We start from the raw sequence: 21704 nt of genomic DNA on the forward strand, positions 1-21704 counted from the left end.
ATATCTGACTAAAAATTATTATCAATTGTTAAAACTGACCAGTAATATAAGCCCAGTATTTTTCAAATCAAAAAAACAATTTTTCATGCGGTTTTTTTATTATTATTGCGTGAAGGGGTAACAATTTATACGGTTTATTTAATTACAACAATAACTTCAACATTACAAATATATACATTCAAGAATTAACATGGTTAAAGTCTTTAAACTGGTTGAATTTAATGAACGCTGTTAAAAAAATCTAATATTTTTTACTATTTTGGATAAGCAACCTATTTACAAATAGTGCATTAAATGTATAGAAACAAAACGCAAAAATAAAAGGGTATAAACATGCAAATAGACTGGTAGTTTTGGTACAAGTAAAAGCGTGATTGGATGGTTTTTACATGTTGTTTGGATCTAAAAAAAACATTTAATTTATCTTTTTAGGTTTTCTTAATTTAAATTTTTATTGTAAATAATTAAAGTTCTATTTTTCTTTATTGACTTTATTGTAAATAATTAAAGTTCTATTTTTCTTTTCCTTGATGTGGGAAAATCGACTTTTTGACCTAAACATAGAGTAACTGCTACTCCGAACCAGTCTCGAGTTGCCTTTAGCAGTTTGGTAAATTATAGATTGAAAAAACGCCCGATAGTTATGCTGCTGATGAGGTGCTGGATTAGCAGAAGTTCATACCGTAAATATCGCCTTATTCAAGGGCGCTACAGCATAAGAGCAGAAAAATCTTTAAAAATGCTTGTATTAGTATGGGTTTTTACCTTAAAACCAGCAAATAAACAAAAAACTATAAATTTAAATTAAAAATACCTTTTCCATAGTTAGCATACGAGGTTCCATCTCTCGCCTTTGCTCTTAACTTATTTAAAGCAGCTTCAGCTACATCAGCTCGTTCTTCAGCATCATCTAATTCATGTTGAAGTTTGCGGTATTTTGTAAGATTCAAGTTAGCCTGTTCTTCCTGAAAAAAAAGGAATTGTTAAGTATGGATACCATAAACAGTTATATAAAATATACATTGGGTCTGTAAATAATATTGATTTATTACAAAAAATGTGTATTTTTTTAGCTAACTCGAAAAACATTCTGTTGACAACAGAACTTATGATATTTTGTATCGTTTGTTTCAATGTAAAAAACACAAACCCTCATCCTTTCAAGTAATACCAACGTTAACACACGAATGACGTTTACAGTAAAATTAATATGATGTAATAAATTGTTCTTAATTCTATTGCGCCTTTTGCTTTGCCTGATTACACATTAGCTGTCTGGACGTTTTTTCGATAAGGTGCGTTACTGTTTTTGGCAGAAATGGTTTCTGGTTTTTGTATAATTTGTTATACGCTAGCTCGGAGTTTACTAGTTAACAAAAAGGTACATTAATAAAGATATACCGTTTCTTCACACTGTCGCTTGTAGGTTTTTACTTTGATCTGCAACTTCTCGACCAGATCCTGCATCCTTGTGAGGTTCTTTTTATCCTCTTCTGCTTGATATGTGATCTCCTTGATTCTCCTCTCCGACTTCCGAGTTTGTTTCGTGATATCAACACATCTTCTCTGCTCAGAATCAACCTCGTTTTCAAGTTCACGCACCTAAATTTCATATTTATTGTTCAGTTAAAGTACAAAGCACTTGATCAATCTTACTACAATGTCAAATCGTTTTTGACTAAATAATCAACTTTGTTTCTTTTTTCAAATCCCAAAACTAAACTATTTTTTTACTAAGTTTTAAAAAAAAAATATATGGATTTTTGAAGCAAGTTACACATCTGATTTAGCAAAAATTTCCTTGTCTCCAACGTTTGACATTTTTAATTATTACAATCTTACTCTGGTCTCTAGTTTTTGAAGCTGTTTTCTTCCACCCTTCAATGCAACTTGTTCAGCTTCGTCCAATCTCATTTGTAAATCTTTAACATGTTGTTCAATGTTCTTCTTCATTCGTTCTAGATGAGAACATTGGTCTTGTTCCTTCTTTAACTCCTCTGCCATCATTGACGCCTAAAATTAGTTAAGTAAATTTATCAATACCATGATTTGAAATACCTTTTTTTAAGTATATTTATCCTTGATGTGGAAAGGTCAACTTTACGACTTCAACATAGTGTAACAACTGTTACCCCGACCCAATCTTAAGTTGACTTTGATAGTTTGGGATATTACTGATTATAGTTGCCCAATAATCAAGGTGCTGACTAAGCAGGAGTTTTTTGTTTATGGCGCATTACTTAAAGGCGCAACAATATGAGAGCAGTTAGGATCGAACACAAGACCTCAATTATTGTAGTTTTAAAGTCTTTATAAAGTCTTATTAATACTTCTTACTTTTGTAGAATAACATAAAAATTTAAAACTTTGCGTCAAAACATTGTATCGAAGTTTTTATTTAAATAAAACAGCAAGAGTCCAACCAATTTAGTATAAAAATCTTTAAATTAAAGCTAAAACAAATATTTACATCAGTGATCGCCTTTTTGGCCTTCTCTTCAGCATTTCTTTGTTCCTGGATAGATTCTTCAATCTCCCCCTGTAAGTTCTGGACCTCTCCTTCCAGTTTTCTCTTCTGGTTGATCAACGCAGTGTTCTGTGTGTAAAGTAAGTTGGAACGTTCGCTAACTTCCATCAACTCTCCTTCTGCCATCTTTCTTCCTCTCTCTGCTTGCTCCAAACTTGATCTCATTTCTTCAACTTCGGCCTAAAGTTAAAATACAACAAAAAAATGTTAGAAAAATAGATGAAGGTCTAATGTTAATGTCTTTGAGGTAGCTACGTAGTTTAATAAACTTAATGAATAGAAAAGTAATTTAAAACGGATCAACTTAGCTTAATTTTTTTTAGTATAGCCTATAGAATTTTAAAACTTTAAGCTTTTAAATCTTTTTCTCTTACCATCAAAAGGTTGGCCCTTCTGTCTACCACCGATTGTTGTTCTTCTAAATCGTCATTTCTATGTGCAACCTCATCCATTTGTAGTTGTAAGTCCTACAATTATATAAGGTTACATTATACAAAAAACATTGAAACTATACTTAATATTTCAAGAAAAATAATACAAAAAAAGCAAAAATAAATTCAACGGCAAACAGTCAAGGTTTTTTTAATTTAAACCACCTCTTTAGCAGAGCCAAAAAAGAACATTTTTTTATTTTTATTTTTTTTTATTTTGATTTTCGCGCATTGATAAAAGTAAATAATAAATACGATATAGAATTAATATTACAACAATGCGACGGGAAAAAATTACAAAATCAATTTAATGATTTAAAACATGCCAAAAATATTAATGTTAACACAAAGATTTTAAGTATGTTATGGCATGGTCACCAAACCCAAACTTTATGCCATATCATTGTTTTTTTAGACTTGATTAGTCCAAAGTCCAAAAATGTGGAAAAAAAAGGAAACGTGCTAATTCAGATTTTTCTGAAACAAAAATGTGTCTAAGCTTATATTTAAAATTAACAACCTTGTTAGATGCATGAATGTCCTTGAGTTGCCTGATCGCATCCTGTGCTTGTCTGTTTGCATGACTTAACTGCATCTCTAGATCATTGATGTCACTTTCCATCTTCTTTTTCATCCTGACAGCTTCTGATCTTGCTTTTCCTTCAGCATCCAAAGTGGCCTGCATAGACTCCAAAGAACGTTGGCCAGCTCGCCTAAGCAAATTTTACAACATGTATACTAAATTTTTTTCAAACCAAATTAATAAAATCTAAAGTATAATCAAACCAAAAAAATATTAAACTGCTTTGTCCTTTGACTACTCTTAATTACTACATAACAATAATTAATATGGCTTTATCTACGAAAAACAATATCAAAGGGAGTGGATTCAATCCCCACTGATCTCATGATGTAGCGCCATTGAGTAAGAGGCTATAAATGATATGAACTCCTACTGACCCAGCGCTTAATCAGCAGTATAATTATCCGGCAATTATTATCCATAATATCCCAAACTGCCATAGACAACTCGAGACTGGGTCGGAGTAACTGATGTTACACTATGTTTAAGTCGCGCATTCGACTTTCCCACATCGAAGAAAAAGATATATACAAATAAAAAAATTATAAAAAAATTGTAATGGCTGACCTGGTGTTATCAATATCTTCATCTTTTTCATGCAACCTTCTCTCAAAATCTTGTTTGAGTTGAGCTATCTCGATCTGAAGTCGCAGAACTTTGCTCTCCTCGTTTTCAAATGCACCTTCTGCTTCTTCTAGTGCACCCTTTAAAATAATTTATTGAAGTCATCAGTAATCTTTAAAAAACCCTAATCCTGAAGTTATATATAAACAAATATATATATATTTTTTAATGTGGAATGGTTGAATGCACGACCTAAACATAGAGTAACATCAGATACCCCGACCCAGTCTCGGGTTGACTTTGCTAGTTTAGGATGTTATAGATTATAATTGCCCAATAAACAAGCTGGTGATAAAGTACCGACTCAGCAGGAGTTTATACCGTTTATAGCACCTTAATTAATGCTGCTACAGCATAAGAGCAGTGAGAATTGAACCTATAATATCATTTAGTGACGCCAAAAGTGATGACCACTACACCACGCTGCAGGTATTTAAATAAAACAATTGCTTGACACCAAACAGCATCTCACCTGTAATTCACTTCTTTCGTGTTCTAAACTTCTTCTCATTTTCTCAAGTTCGTGAATACTTTTCCCTCCTTCTCCCAGCTGATCTGTTATATCTGCTATCTCCTCTACATAGGTGAACAAAAAAGTGGTTAGCTATTGGTAGACACAATTTAAGTAAACGGAAAAAAAGTATTTTCAAAAAAGTAAATTTTTTTCTAATGTAGATGAATTAAAACAATAACATGGTTACTTAAAATGGTCACATAACTTAAAAATCGTACGGAGGTGTTGAGTTTAATTCCCACTGCTTCCATGTCAAATATTTTTGCTTAACCAGCATCAAAGATCAAATTATTAAGATGGTATAGACCTACCATGTAAATTCTTATTCTCTCTTTTAATTGTCTCTAGCGCCTCTAAAGACTCCTCATAAGCATTTTTCATCTTGAACAACTCGGTCGAGAGAGCTCGTCCTTCTTTCTGACTCAGCTCAAAGTCGACTTGAAGTTCCTCTTGTTTCTCTTTGTGCTCAGCCAAGATCTGTGATCAAAAATATTTAATTTTTTTTTGTATTTTAGGTAAATCTAGTTCATGTTTATCTTTATAAACTAACAAATTTATATCTTTATTCTTGTTGTAGAAAAGTTGAATGCGCGGCTTGAACATGGAGTAACACCAGTTACTCCAACCCAGTCTCGAGTTGCCTGTGGCAGTTTGGGATATTATAGATTAAAATTACCCAATAATTATCCTGCTGATTAAGTGCTGGCTGAGCAGGAGTTTATACCGTTTATAACACCTTACTCAGGGGCGCTACAGCAAGAGAGCAGTGGGAATTGAACCCCCACCTCATTAGCGGTAAATCTAATTGTTTCTTTATGGGTATGTATACAAAAACCTTACTGTTATCTCAACATAAGACACCAAAAAATAAAAATTTTCTTTTGGCTACATATTTAAATATTGCTATACATAATATATACATAACATAATAGAAGCGGTAAACATTTAATGCGACTACATTTTGGCAGTAAGCAATTTATAGACTTACTTTATAATAGAGCATCTAGATCTAACATCGGGTGGTTACCTAGCATATAAATATATAAAAACAAACTCTAACCTTGTCAAAATTTCTTTGCTTTTTGTCCAATGCTGCAGCAGCTCCATTCGACTTCTCCAAATCAATGACAACGTCCTCTAATTCACCTTGCAACCTCGATTTTGTTTTCTCCAAACTTGAAGCTTTTGCTTGAGCAGTTTCTACAGCTTCCTCTGCTTCTTGCAAGCGAGTTGCTAGTTTCTTTCTAACGTTTTAAATTATATTTTTATGCCAAGAATTAAAAAAAATATAATTCATTAAAGTAAGAGAATAATAATTTGAAAAATAATTTAATTGTAAGAAAAATTTGCAAATTGAGTTGTACAAACAAGCAAATAAATGGTTATCTTAATTCATTAATTTTAAATACAAGCCTACTAATATTTTATTAAATTTCAAGTTATTAAATAAAAACTTACTTGGCTTCTTCCAGTTCTTCAGTTCTTTGTATAGCATCAGTTTCATATTTGGTTCTCCATTGAGCAACCTAAACAACATTTGTAGTTTTAATTAATGTTAAAGATAAACAACGTATAATACTGTATTTAATTGCATTTCTTTAAGAAGTGTATTGCTTCATAAACAGTATTACAATTTTTGTTTATATTAATGGTAGTGTAAAGATTAAAAGTGTCAATGTTTTTAACCAAATGCACAAATATAATATTACAAATTAATAAAAAATAATAAAGCTTTAATATATGTTTAAGATTTTCTTTTATGTATCTACTTACAGTATTTCAAGCCACAATTTTACTTGACATACTTTTGAATTTTTAGATATATTATTACAGATTTTACCAAGCTACAAACCTCTGCATTTGCTTTACTTAAACTCCTCTGAAGTTCAGCTTTTGCTTCCTGTTCCTCCTCATATTGCTCCCGAAGAAGATCGTTGTCATGACGAGCTCCTTGTACTGCATGAGCGAGCGCATTCTTGGCCTAGAAAAAATATTGTAAACTTTGATGTAAAAAAGTGTCAATTGTTTGAAATTTTGCAAGTGTTAATTTAAGGTTCATGTTTTTATTACAATTAAGTTTTTTATGCAAACAGACAGTTAAAAAAAGTAAATATTAAATATTTAAGCACTAATATTTAACCTTAGATTCCTCTTCAAGTTGCCTCTTAATTTCCTCAAGTTGTTGTTGTAGAGAGTTTCTGGTTCGATTATATTGATTCATCAACGATTCCTTCTCTTCAACCAACCTTGATAACTCACCCTAAAAAGTTCGTAAAACATTAATTTATTCCACCAAAAAATCATAGTTTTAATAAATAATTTCTTAAATACCTTTTTCTGGCCAATTTATAACCTTATTTTTTATATATATCTTTATCCTTGATGTGGAAAAGTTCAATGCAGGACTTAAACATAGAGTAACATCAGTTACCCCGACCCAGTCTCGAGTTGCCTTTAGCAGTTTGGGATATTATAGATTATAATTGCCCAGTAATTATGCTGCTGATTAAGTGCTGGATCAACAGGAGTCGTACCGTTTATAGCGCCTTACTCAAGAGCACTACAGCATGAGCTAAGTGGGGATTGAACCCACAACCTTATGTGTGGTGTAGCAAGTGTTTTTACCACTACACCAAGCTGCCGGTTAATTATTAATATTGTTGGATTTTAAAACTGCAAAAGAAAGATTTTTTTCAGTATTTAAATATGAATAACATTTATTATAAAATATACTCAAAAAGAAATACTACTTACATTCTCACTAGAAAGTCTTGCATGTTTCGCATTAATTTCTTTTAAGTCTCTCTGCATTTGATCATTCTTAGATTTAGCTTCCGATAATTGATCTTCCAGGTTCCGCCCAACTTTTTCAAAACTTAACTAAAAATTTATAAAATTTTGTTAATAATTAGTTTAGAAAGATTGCAACATAAAAATCCACCTTGAGATTATTAGGTGCTGGCAAAAAAAAAGATTTTTAGAAGCCGAAAAATGTAAAATTATTAGTTTTAAAACATACTTTAATTAATAAAAATTTTAAATTTTAAACAAATATCAAAACCCATTTTGCCTTTTTTAAATTTAAAACAAATTATGTTTCAACTTGTAGTTTATCCTAGATTAAACAAACTGATCTAATATAAAGCATTGTTAAACAACAACAATTAAACAGTTACCTTTTGTTTTGTCACAACTTCCACATTGCTTGAAAGATCATCAATCTCCATTTTCATTTCACTTTTTTCTTTCTCAAGTTTTTGTTTTACTCTTTGTAAATTATCAACCTAAAGATATTAAATCAAATGTAAAATAAAATTATAGAAAATTAAAGTGTAAAAGCCTTATTATACATGTATGTTGCTGTAAGAAATAAATTGATTTTAACATTAAGTTGTAGATTTAGACTGTTAAAACAAATTGGAAGCATTATCCGATAAAAATAAATTCCCACAAATTGATAAAATTGTTTACAAAGATTAAATAAATTAATATATATATTATATATCTTTATCCTCGATGTGAAAAGGTGCTACCTCGACCCAGTCTCGAGTTGCCTTCGTCAGTTTGGGAAATTTTTGAGTATTGGCCTAGCAGGATTCAGATTGTTTATAGTGCCTTACTTAAGTGCGCTACAGCATAAGAGCAGTGGTAATCGAACCCAGGACCTCAAGTAGTGTAGCAAGTGTTTTAACTACTACAACACGCTGTCAGTAGTTGAGAAGTTATCCTTATAAATGCACTTAATTTTATACTCATTTACTTGCATACTAATACAAACAAACTAAAGTAGTAAACCAACCTGTTCGCTTAGTTCAGCCAAAGTGTCTGCATGTTTTTTCCTCATTGTTGAAACCATTGCTTCATGTGCCAAGTTCGATTCCTCGCATTCACGTCTTAGTTTACTGTACTCAGCCTCCCTTCTCTTGTTTAACTCAATCTACAAATAAAGTAAGTGAAAGTTATAAAAAAAAAGTAATGAAGTACGAACAAGTAATAGAAATGTACAAAAAAGTAATACAGAAGTACAAAAAATAGAAAAGTACAAAAAAATAAATATTCTACTTTTATTTAATTTTTAAAATTAATTTAATTATAGTAAAATTTTTAGAAAGGCTTTATATATCTCAACTAAGCTTTCAGTATTATTGATATGTGATCACCTGAGCAACTGTAGCTCCTCCAGACTCCTCCAACCTCTCACTAATCTCTTCCAACTCTCTGGACATATCAGTCCTCTGTTTCTCAACCTTTGCTCTACCAGCACGCTCTGCATCCAGTTCCTCTTCAAGCTCTTCAATGCGAGCCTAAGTAAAAAGGCATATGTTAAAGGGACTATGTAGCCAAAAGATTTATTTTTTAATTGTTATATTTTTGTAACTTGCACAAAGATACCAATATTTTTAAAATTGATTATGCAGTTTTTAAAATATAAGAATTTAAATTATAAATAAAAGTCTAAAAGCCAATTAAACTTTTAGGGAAAAACATAGTTAATTCGCTCCCCAGTAATCTCATGCTGTAGCGCCCTTAAGCTGTGGCGCAAGGTGCCATAAACAGTATGAACTGCTACTAAGCCAAAACTTAATCAGCAGTTATCCGAGAACTATATTCTGATATATCCCAAACTGCCGCAGGCAACTCGAGACTGGGTCGGTGTAACTGTTGTTAATCTATGTTTAGGTTGCGCATTTTGACTTTCCCACATCGAAGATAAAAAAATATAAAAAAAACAAACCTGCAGTTCTTTAATTTTTCTCTGAAGTTGGGAAATAATACTTCTCTCATCTTCTAGCTTGGTTGTGATCTGATTATACTCAAAATCCTTCTTCCTGATCTTCTCCTCCAGTGTTTGCCGATCATTCTCAAGATCCATGATTGTTTCCTGAGACAATCGAATATCTCCTTCTTGTTTGCGTTTTGTTCGCTCGAGTTCCATTCGAATTTTCTTTTCTTGTTCAAGAGATGCTTCCAACTAAATTAAAAAATATACTCAAGATTTCGAAAAATATATTTATATATATTTAAAAAATTATAAGTTAGTTAACATTTGTTGTAAAGAACCTTAACTGATGTCAGTTATTTATTTGCCTTTATTATAAGAAGAGTAGTAAAAAAAGTAAAAAAATTCTGTTCGTTATCAGAAATATTTTTATATTTATTTTTTTAAAAGATTTTTTGCGCATTTATGAACATGATTAAAAAAGTAATCAGTTAATTTTACTTTTTTTTCATTTTTCAACACAACAAAAAAATGATAAAATCAATTTTATGATTTAAAACATGCCATAAACAACAATGTTAACAAAATAACTTCAAAGTAATTATAGCATGGTCACACAATTCAATATATCTAATAAATCATTAACAACAACTTAATTTAAAATTACTCACATCGTCAACTTGCTGTTCCAACTTTGATTTTTGTTTTGACAAAGTGTTAACTTTATCCTCTTCTGTTTGAAGGTCATCGAGTGTTTGTTGATGAGATTCTTGCAACTGTTTTTTTTCCTTGTTCGTTTTCTCCAAATTTTCTTCCAAGTTGGAGAGTTCTTCTTTCAAGTTTTTAGCCTAATAACATTTTTTTATTTGTTTATATTAAAAATCTTGTTAAATCTTAAAATTAAAAAAAAAAAAATTTAACATATTTTTTTTCTGAGAAGCAACTGTACATTATTATCAGTAACTGTAAAATTTTTGATCAAACAAAGACTTGAAAAGTTTGAAGTTAAATTATTAAAACTATGTTAGTTTTGTTCAAAAAGTTAAAACTACACAACTAAGTAAAAATTAATTAAAACTCATTAAGATTGTTTAAAATGATTCAATGTAGAGTTGGTTAAAAAAATCAATGAGCAAATGTAAAATACCATTAAAAGAACAAATGTAAACATCAAAGAGTAAATGTAAAGTAATAAAAATTTTTGAAGCTTATAAATTTTAAATAAACATGAACTTAAAACAATTAGTAAACCTTATTCTCAGTTGCATGCTTTTCCTTTTCCACCCTAGCAAGAGTAAGTTCAAGATCATCAATGTCTTTCTTCAGCTCAGAGCATTCATCCTCCAGTTTCCGCTTCTTTGAGAGCATGTCGTTATTGGCTTCCTCTTCATCTTCCAATCTCTCTTCAATATCTGTTAAAAATGTTTTATTTTTATTGTTAAGACAAAGGTATGAAAAATTAAAAAGAAAACTCAGTTACATAAGAGGTAAATAAAATGCAGTTTTGTAAATAAACAGAAAAACCATTTTTTTTAAGTAAAGAGGTTTAAAGATTTTCTGATTTCACAAAACTTACCTTTAATCCTTGATTCCATTTCCACTTTAGACTTGATGAGTTGTTCACATCTGTCCTCTGAATCTTGCAACACATCTTGCTCCTAAAATATCATCACATTTCAGAAAAACATAAAGTTACTCAGTAATGAAATTACAAGACAACCACAGATTGTTTAAATACAAATCGTTTTGACCTTTTTTTACACTAGTTGATTAGCTATACATAAACTTTCTGAAGAAAAAAACAAACTTACAGAACTTAGTCTTAACACGAGATCATTCTTCTCTTGGATAAGCACAACCTGTGCATCTTCCAGCTCCTGCCTCCTCTTCTTTTCCTTATCTAATTGCTCCTTGGCATCCTCCATCTCCTTCTCAATAATCTCCATCTCCTTAGCGTTCTCTGCAGACTTCAGGAGAGGTTTAATCTTGAACATTAATCTCATCCATTCCCAGTTCCGAACAGCAAGGTAGGCTCTGATGTTGGCTTGAATTAATGCACAAGCCATTCTAAAATACAAAATAAAATTAAATTTCTTAAAAACATAAAACAATTTGGAAAAATGCATGTTTGTTAAACAGTTATATATATATTTTTTTGTATATATCATTATCCTTGATGTAGAAAAGTTGAATGCGCGACTTGAACATAGAGTAACACCAGTTACTCTGACCCAGTCTCAATTTGCCTGTGGCAGTTTGGAATATTATAGATTATAATTGCCCGATAATTATGCTGCTGATTAAGTGCTGGCTCAACAGAACTTCATACCGTTTATAGCGCCTTACTCAAGGGCGCTACAGCATGAGATCAGTGGGGATTAAACCCACAACCTCATGTGTGGTGTAGCAAGTGTTCTTACTACTACACCACACTGCCTGGTAAAGCTAGTAATTATATATAAATAAATTATACAATAAAATATTTAACATAAGTTTAAAAGAATTTCAAAAAATATATAACATTTAAAATGGACAGCAAGACTATGTTGTGTGAATAAAATCATCCAAGTAAAAATTTCAAATTATTACACACAGATATAACTTACGTAAAAAAAGATTTGCTAAATAATATTAATAGTCAAAATATGTAAAATTTTAAATGACGCTTGCCTTCTTTCTAACATCTTCTGAAACTCGATCCTCATATATTTCCCCCTCACTCTAGCTTGTAACTTCATTATAATAATACTCAATCTTTCATCTCTCATATCTTCCAATGTACCAAGCATACCGGCTTTAAAGAATATCTGAAAAAAAATTAGTTGTCAATGTAAACCTCACCAAGCATAGATTTTAAGTTTGATTGACAGGTTAAAAAAAAATTACAAAATAAAAAAGTTTGAAGTAATTTGTTTTTGTCTTTTTTGACCTATCCAACAAAATTCATTTACATGTAAATACAAAAAAATAAAAAACTTTTACTATTTTAATGTAATTTTTATTGTTTTAAAATAGTAGAGAATACAGCAGAATACCTTAGTGTTGCCAAATCGATATTGAGCAGTATCCAAATCCAGAGTTGCCATTAATTTCTCTGTTGCTTTCTTGCTGTCCACAAACTGTCCATGTGGTATTGCATTTGGGTTCAAAATTCGATACCTTAAAACAATTTAAGAAATTGATCGTTTTAAAACAGTTAATCGTTTTAAATCTGAAGTTTTTTAAAATGTTTTAGATTTATTTTTTCTAGAAGTGGAAAGGAACAACCTAAACTCAAAAAGACATAAGTTACCCTTACCCAATCTCAGGTTACCTTCTGCAGTTTAGGATTTTATAGAATGTAAATGCCCGATAATTAGGCTGATGATTAAGTGTTGGCTCAGAAGAAGTTTTTACTGTTTATAGCGTCTTACTCAAGGACTTAAGAGCATAAAAGCATTTGGAATTGAACCCAGGACCTCATGTAATGAAGCCAAGTGTTCTGACCACCACTTAACGCAGTCAGTATATTTAAACAAAAAGCCTTTAAAAATATAATTACATTATTCAAAGAATTACAACAAAATCACTATTAAATTTTAGTCAAAAAATTACCTCTGTTTAAACTCAGCATATAGAATTCTGCTTGGAAAACCTTTCCTACAGATCCTAATACCCTCCAACACACCATTACATCTAAGCTGATGTAAAGTAAGATTGCTGTCCAGAACACCTGGTGTTTTCTGTTCATTTGGGATGATACAGCGAACAAAATGAGGTTGGGTGGATCTCAAGTTAGCCATCAGCCGATTCAAAGACTCCTATAGATACATGGATACATGCAAGTAGTTGTGTTTAACAATGCTAAATTTTAAAAACTTTGTAATCCTGATGAACTGTTTTACTTTTTTGGCTTGGTCTAAAGATGTTTTAAGTAGTTAGGTATAATATCATCTTTGTGCTATTGTATAAGCTTTAACAGAAAAAGTTGCTGCTACATAAAATACTTTGATATATCATTGATAAAAATGTTGTCAAAGCATTACTAACTGGTTTATACAAAAAGGTTCATTTAGAAATATAACTTTTCATCATAAACATACCCTGTGTAGAGATGAAACAGTTTGAAAAGAACCACCCTTGGCTCTCCTACCTTTCTTTCCTCCTCCACCACTGCTTGATGCTGGAACAAAATAATCGTAATTTGTAAAAATCAAATGCATTTACTCTAACCTTAATATTATTGAACAATTAGGAAAAATAAACTGAGGACCATATATCTGGTTATATATTTGGTTAACTGGCAGCATGGTGTAGTGGTAAAAACACTTTGCTATACTACATGTGGCCTTGGGTTCGTTCCCTACTGCTCTCATGATGTACACCCTTCAGTTAGGTGCAAAAAACAGTATAAACCACTGATGAATACCTTATTAGCAGCTTATCCTAAACTGCCAAAAACAGCTTAAGACTAGTTTAGGGTCACTGATGTTACTCCATGTAAAGGTCGTGAAGTCGACCTTACCACATCAAAAATAAATAAATATTTAAAAAAATAAATAATGTAAAGTTGATCCCCATTATAATTAAACTGACACTTGTTATTACTACCCACAATGCAACGTTACCATAACAACAACTTACTGTCTTCAGGTGAAACATATTCTTCCCAGACCAAGGCCAAAACTTTAAGTGCTGATTTCTTGTACAAAGCAACAACTGAGTTATTCAGAGGATCTTTGTTCTTTTGAAGCCATCCTGTTATATTGTAACCAACCTAATGTAAAAAGTAAAAAAAGTTAAATATTAGAAATAATATAAAATTAATGAAATAAAAGCAAAGGTTTTTATTTTTAATACTTATAATGCTTTTGTATTTTTTTTAATACTCATAATTTTTATTTTTAATACTTATTATGCTTTTGGCCTACATAGGTAAAAACAGATGTAAAAATTATCCTTTTACAGTTTTGGATCATTACAATGTTAAAGTTTAATCCAGTTACCCATTACTTTTTAGGTAATTTTAAGTTAAAATTAAATTTATACAATATGGTTTGTAATATTTAAATTGATGTTTTTTTATTCTAATATTTACAGTATTTAAGAAAAAACTTATGCAGCTTTGGTTATGTTCCCTACAAGATTATAACAAATAACTTTATAAATAAAATGTGTCGTAACTTTCTTTTTTTTTCCGTACAATTTTATTTTGTTATTTCGTCACTCCTTTGTTATAGTTTTATTTTTTTGGTGTATATTCTGTAAAATGTATTTTATTTATCGCATTTATTATTAATATAATATATACTGGGTTTGGTGACCATGCCATAACATATTTAAAATCTTTATGTAAACATTACTACTTTTGGCATGTTTTAAATCATTAAATTGATTTTGTCATTTTTTCCCGTCGCATTGTTGTAATATTAATTGTATATCGTATTTATTATTTACTTTTATCAATGTGCGAAAAACCAAAAAAAAAATTATAACTCACAATTCCAGCATAGTGAATAAGCTCAAAGTGAGCTTCAAACTTTCTCTTTATCTGAGGTCTTGGTTTGATGAAGTTGTTAGATTTACCAAGATGGTTGGTGTACAACTTCTCCTTAAAAGTTTGATCAGATGCTTTTGGAAACATGCATTCCTCTTCCAGTATTGACATTATACCAAGAGGCTAAAATGTTAAGATACTAAAAATGTTAAATTATTATGCATCGATTTTTGAAGCAATTTTTATGGAATGGAATTTTTTTTGCATTTTAAAGACATTAAAAAAAAAATTAATGATTTAATAAAGTCAAAATAAAATAAAACAAAGCTGCTTTAATTCTATAAGTAAAAAAAATTAATTCTGTAGTAAAAGCATTGTTAATTTGCTAAGTACTTAGTAAACATATTGTTTAAAACAACAGATTTGATTTTGAAAATGGTCTAATAAGAAATAGCCACCAAACAAAAACTCAATGTTTTATAAAGTATGCTTTATGATACCTAATTTTATAACGAATAGAAGTAATTACATTACATGAAGAAGAAACTGTACCTTTTCAATCAGCTCAATGCAGGCTTGTAGATCCAACCCGAAATCAATAAACACCCAATCAATTCCCTCCCTTTTATATTCCTCTTGTTCAAGTACAAACATGTGGTGGTTGAAAAACTGTTGAAGTTTTTCGTTGGTGAAGTTGATGCAAAGTTGCTCAAAACTATTTAACTACAAATATAGAAAAATTGGGTTGTTTAAGTTAAAGTTAAGTTACATTTCAAAAAATAAAAGTTACATTTCAGAAATAAAAGTTACATTTTAGAAATAAAAGTTACATTTTAGAAATAAAAGTTACATTTCAGAAATAAAAGTTACATTTCAGAAATAAAAGTTACATTTTAGAAATAAAAGTTACATTTCAGAAACAAAGTGTTAAAATAATTGCTAATATGTCAAAGATTACAGGTTATAATTTAACTGAGTAAAAGTATTTGTAGGTTAAGAGAAACATTTAAACATTTTTAAATCATAAATAGACATTAAAATGAATGCAAAAATTTTTTATTTTTTCTACTTTGAAAATGTTGTGCCAAAAATATTAATTTTGGTACACACCTAATTTTTGTTATGTTATCTAAATATGTATTTATTGTTTTAACTATTTAAAATAAATGAAATATTTATATTGTGAAGTTAAATGTAACTTACATCAAATATCTCAAAACCAGCAATATCAAGCACTCCAATAAAGAAACTTCTCGGCAAATTAGTTTTTAAAGTTTCGTTGATTTTCTTTACCAACCAACTAAACAGACGATGAAAAACAGCCTAAAAGTTAAAATAATTTTAATATTATATATATAACCTATTAAGATTTAAATAAAACAAGATTTAAATAACAACATTAAAGTTAAAAATTTCAAAAAAAGGCTTTTATGCAAAGAATTTTTATATTAAATTATTTAAAACTGAAAAAAAAACATTTTTCTATGATATTTATTTTAGTCTTTTGTTAACTTTTTTAAAATTTGAATTACCGAAATTATACAAAAAAAACTATATGTTCACTAAAATAAAAAAAATTTACCTTGGACAAGGCCCCAATAGCAAAATAAACCTGCTGCACAGTTTGTCCTTTGGTAACATAATCATTCCCCACCCTTACTTTAGGTTGTAAGAGAGCTTTCACAAACTCAGAGGAGTTTATACCAAGTAAGTAAGTTATCTTATCAGCATCTGTAACATAAAAAACATTAATTTTTAAATAATGCATATTGTTATAACCTAGAATCACAAAAATAAGACTATAAAACAGATAAGATAGTTTAAAACAATACCAAAATGGCTAGTAGGTTATTTTATCATCATCTGAAAAGGGGCATTATTCAACTATATAAAAGTGTTGAACAATGTATGTTTTGAACTAAAAATTCATGAATAAAACAGACAAAAAAGTTCAAAAATATCCCAAAAAAAATAAATTTTAAGATTAAAAGGTAGGAAAAGATGTCCTTTGATCATTTGGTAGGTTACATTTTTTATACAAAAATAAACTCAAATTTAAATACAAAAAATGTAAGTGTATTTAATTTTAACAATTAATGAAGTATAAAAAATTAGCAAGTTTTCTTCTTGTTTAAGCACAATGCCTGTTAAAACTACTTACCTTCAGTTCCATCAGCTTCAGCTTGTTCTTCTCTAGGTTTCTGCTTGAACTTCATGTTTCCAGAGTGCATAATGGCTCCCATGATCTTGTAGATTCCATTCTTCTCCTCTTGGCTAAAACCAAGAACATCAAAAGCGCTCTAAAGATCAAAGTTTAATATTGAAATTGTCAAAATACATTTTCTAAAATTTGTTCAATAAATATACATTTTTGACAAACAGGAAAAAATCATTTTTATATCAAAGTTTATATAAATAATTAAAAATATGAAGCAATTAAAGATTTTAATTCTACATTAGATCTAAACATATTAAACATTAATTAACCACTGTTAAAGTAATGGTTTAAATCAATATTTCGTGTGTAAAGTTGACTTAATTTTAATTAAATAAAGAATCGAATACATTTCTAATATATAAATTTAAATATTGCATTAGGCTACACATGTTTAGAATACAAGATAATATTTTTTTGTACATAATTAAAAATATGAAGTCAATAAACTTCCTAATTTTACATCAGGTCTGGGTCTAACAAATAATAATTAACCACAGTTGATAATTTGAGTTTAAAAAGTTTGCATAAATTCGTTTAAATTTTACCAAACAAACTTACATCGGTTGCCTTCAACTCATCTCCATCATCCAATCCAGCGACAGAAACCTCGCCTTGTGACATAAACTTGTAGTCATATGGGTCTGTTGTCACCAACAACATCTCTGTGAAAATTTAAAGTTTGATTTGGTGGTTATAATAAAATAACAAAATTTGTATTCAGAAAATAATGCAGTTAAGTCAACAATTTAAACTTATTTTAGATAATATTTCTGCAATAAGAATGTGAATTTGGCCTTCTAACATTGAAGATAATAAAGTTATTTTACAAAACCTAAAATTTGGAAATTCTAAACCTGATTTTTGCTAATTAAAGTCTTTTAAGATTATGGTATTTAATTAAAATAAGTTTAACACAGACCCAGCAACTCAGGTTTCACTCCAGAACATATTTGATAGAAAATATGAAATCCTCTCTCCCCGCCTTGTTGGAAGATCACTCGAGATTTCTCAAGAAGATCTGAACAAAAAAAAATTATTTTTAAGTTTTGATTATAATATCAGTATAATCATATTAATGTGAAACTGACAGCGTGGTTTATTAGTAAAATCACTTGCTACACCATATGAGGTCCTGGGTTTGTTCCCCAATGCTCCCATGCTGTAGCACCCTTGAGTAAGGCGCTATAAACAGTATGAACTTCTGCTGAGCAAATACTTAATCAGCAGCTTAATAACAGGGCAATTATAATCTACAATATCCCAAACTGCCACAGGCAGCTCAAACTAGGTTAGGGTAACAGTTATTACTCTATGTTTAGTTAGCGCGTTTAACCTTTCTACATCAGGGAGAAAGTTATATACAAAACGTTTGACTAACTTACATGTTTCAATATCTCCAGATGCTAATTTTCCGGTGTTACCAAACTGAATCCGAATAAATTTTCCCTTCACAAAAAAATAATTTTATAACCACAAAATCCAATAATATTAAACTTAAAATTAGTTCACATTATGCAAAATCTATTTTACAAAAAAGTGTCATTATATTTTTGTTTTGTTTAAAATCTAAAACCAAACTTACAAATCTGGAAGAGTTATCGTTCCTGATAGTTTTAGCATTTCCAAAAGCCTCCATAGCTGGATTTGCTTGGATGATTTGATCTTCAAGAGTTCCCTTGAAGTATCAAATAAAATTATTATTGAATTATTCTTTTTATGAGGTACTAGGTTTAAATCCAACTACTAACAAGTTGTAGTAGGTATTTATATGTACAGTATCATGTTGCAATAACACAAAACAAAAATAAGCTGAAGAGTTAGTAATTTGTCTTTGGTAATGCAAAATAATTAAGAACATAGACTTTACCTTTCCACCAGGTTTTTGGTCATCTGGTTTTGCTTCACCCAGAGCAGCAACAGTGGCAAAATATTGGATTACTTTCTTGGTGTTGACAGTCTTTCCTGCCCCAGATTCACCACTGGAATACAGTTAATGTTAACTATTTTGTTAAATTATTAAAATATATTTTTTCATAGTTAACAAAAAGTTCATAAGTAAGTATTATCCCTTTATGGTACAATATTTTAGCAATAAAATAATTGTTTTTTTTTGTTTCAAAATTAAACAAACTTACGTTATCAACATAGATTGATTTTCACGATCTAAAAATCAAATAAATTCCAATAAAAAACATAGTTTTATGTATAATAATCAAACCTTTTCAAATATTCATTAACTTAAAAAATAAGCAAATACAATACCATACAAATTACACAATATTTCAATATCATTAAAACTACAATAACACTTTACTAATACTGAACAAATAAGAACAACTGACTTCTCAACATATCATTGTAAGCATTATCAGCAATGGAGAAAATATGAGGAGGCATTTCCCCCCTTCTCTTCCCTTTGTAACAACCCACAACATAAGTCTCGTACACCGGTAATATCTTGTATGGGTTGACAGTCACACAAAACAGACCAGAGTATGTCTGTAATAAAAATTTTTTTAGTTTTTTTTATATACATATATATATATATATATATATATATCTTTATCCTCGATGTGGCAAAGTTGACTTTACCACCTTAATGCAGAGTAACAACTGTTACAGGCTCTAGTTGACTTTGGCAGTTTGTGATATTATAAATTATAATTGCTGGTAGTTATGCTGATTATTAAGTGCTGGCTTAGCAAGAGTTTATGCCAATTATGACGCCTTACTTAAGAGCGCTAAAGCATGAGGGCAGTAAGGATCAAACCTGTGACTTAATGTAGTGTATTAAGCATTGACCACTACACTATCTTGCCGGTGGGGTTACTACCAACACCCTGCTGCCAGTAAAAATATTTCACTTACATAAATCATAAACTTCTCATATCTCGCCCTCAGGTTATAAAGCACAGATGCTTCATTTAGATAAGTCATGTTTGCCATGTCTTCTATCATCGCGAACTTTGGTGGATTTTGCTCTTGGAGATTGTCTTCTTTCACGTTTACCTCCTAGAATATTAAATACACACAAATATGTTAAAATATATTTAGAAACAACTGACCCTTAAAATTCTTTGCAAAGATTTATTAGTAAAAAAATAAACCTAATCGACTAAATGTTTAAAAGTGTATACTAGTAAAATACTAACTTAATAAACCTGTATTTATAATGTTATAAACCAGTCTAGAAAATAGGACAGTTTTCAACGAGATCTTGCGCGTGCAAGCATAAAAAATGGTGTTAACGCGCAAGCACGTTTTCGGTATAGCGTGCACGCCTGATTTATGTTTGTGTGTTTTACTTAAATTTGGATTAAATATGTTACCACAAGGCGTATTGTGTGTGTGCTAATTTTTTAAAAAACCAGGCATGCAAAACGCCAATTTTAGGCGCGCATTTTTTTCACCGAAAAAATCTTGTGCGTGCTTGCTGCCCTACTTTCAGACTGGGTGAACATACAGACATAGTTCCTTTAACAAAAAACAAAACACCTTAGTAAAGTTATTCAATATATAAAAATGTGTTATGTTAAAGCAGTTAATTTAAGTTTTTAACATTTTGGAAAATTTATACCTAAACCAATTACTTACATCTCCATTTTCAAGTTTCACCATCTTACATCCCTTCTTCTCAGAAGGTCCCGTAATCTCCCCTTTCTGGTAAACATTCTTCTTACATGGAGCCCATACCTTAAGTTTATGAAAACATTATTAATATCAAAGATATATAAGTGATCTGAGGATAACTACTGTCTAAGAAAGTAAATTAAACACACAGTAACAGGCAGCGTGGTGTAGTGGTAAGAACACTTGCTACACCACACATGAGGTCGTGGGTTTATTCCCCACTGATCTCATGCTGTAGCGCCCTTGAGTAAGGTGCTATAAATGATATAAACTCCCGCTAAGCCAGCACTTAATCAGCAGTATAATTACCGAGCAAATATACCATCTATAATATCCCAAACTGCCACGAGCAACTCGATACTGGGTCGGAGTAACTGATGTTACTCTATGTATAAGTCGCACATTCGACTTTTCCTCATCAAGAATAAAGATATATACAAAAAAAAAAATTGCAGATTTATAACTATTTAATAAAAAACAATTTTAAATATGATGCCTTAATTTAAAAGTGAAGTAAGCTGTATCAATAAATTATCTATTATAAATACAATGAATATACGAACTAGAACAACCACTAAACTAAGATGGCCTAATTCTATAATTTTCTCTACATAAACAAACTACAATTGACAATTCCTTATAAATTTTAAAAACACGTGTCAGTATCGCGAAAAAGGGAATTACCCTGTGTTAGGATAGTTTTATGTAATTTTAAAAGTAAATTTTTAAGTCTTATTTTTGTGTAATTTTAGTAACAAAATAGTTTGATCGAAAATACATTATATATTTAATAATAAACAATCATAAATTTACCGCTTTTTTGCCAGCAAATGGCTGCGCCTGTATCGTTAAAGTTTCCTGTGCAGTTAATCTCAGATAAACAGCAGCAGCTCCAGCTTGAACTGGATCCCAGGATACCATAGTTGTAGCCTAAAATTCTACTGCTTAATAAAAAAAGCCGTAGTTAAAAATTAACGAAAT

General features: G+C 30.1%; 1 protein-coding gene across 1 annotated transcript; it reads right to left on the reverse strand.

Annotated features, from left to right (window-relative positions):
- Positions 1-96: 96 nt before the first annotated feature.
- Positions 97-21665, reverse strand: LOC145755862 (myosin-4-like). The gene is made up of 43 exons (XM_082572100.1): positions 21537-21665; positions 20688-20786; positions 19962-20105; positions 19436-19592; positions 19229-19256; positions 18961-19072; positions 18676-18768; positions 18476-18539; positions 18013-18111; positions 17652-17755; positions 17037-17175; positions 16458-16606; positions 16079-16198; positions 15428-15598; positions 14879-15058; positions 14023-14155; positions 13482-13561; positions 12994-13199; positions 12435-12558; positions 12070-12206; positions 11211-11466; positions 10976-11057; positions 10651-10811; positions 10071-10247; positions 9415-9651; positions 8840-8983; positions 8479-8616; positions 7856-7963; positions 7434-7559; positions 6820-6939; positions 6532-6660; positions 6138-6205; positions 5740-5923; positions 4991-5156; positions 4638-4741; positions 4109-4245; positions 3479-3671; positions 2902-2994; positions 2471-2707; positions 1843-2013; positions 1402-1602; positions 815-965; positions 97-402 (listed from the first exon to the last, which is right to left on the reverse strand). The coding sequence occupies exons 1-43, from the start codon at positions 21642-21644 to the stop codon at positions 386-388; spliced, it is 5847 nt and encodes a 1948-aa protein (XP_082428226.1). The 5' UTR covers positions 21645-21665; the 3' UTR covers positions 97-385.
- Positions 21666-21704: the final 39 nt, after the last annotated feature.

Source organism: Corella eumyota, chromosome 1, assembly GCF_963082875.1.
Source record: "Corella eumyota chromosome 1, kaCorEumy4.1, whole genome shotgun sequence".
Classification (NCBI taxonomy): Eukaryota; Metazoa; Chordata; class Ascidiacea; order Phlebobranchia; family Corellidae; genus Corella; species Corella eumyota.

What these genes read in the sequence shown, in the direction of transcription:
- LOC145755862 (XM_082572100.1), bottom strand. Translation starts at nt 21,644, where the DNA reads ATGGTATCCTGGGATCCAGTTCAAGCTGGAGCTGCTGCTGTTTATCTG. An exon ending in ATGAGTTGAAGGCAACCGAT is followed by an intron (nt 17,176 to 17,651) that starts GTAAGTTTGTTT and finishes TTTGATCTTTAG; the next exon opens with AGCGCTTTTGATGTTCTTGG. An exon ending in CCAAAAAGGCGATCACTGAT is followed by an intron (nt 2,014 to 2,470) that starts GTAAATATTTGT and finishes AACTAATTTTAG; the next exon opens with GCGTCAATGATGGCAGAGGA.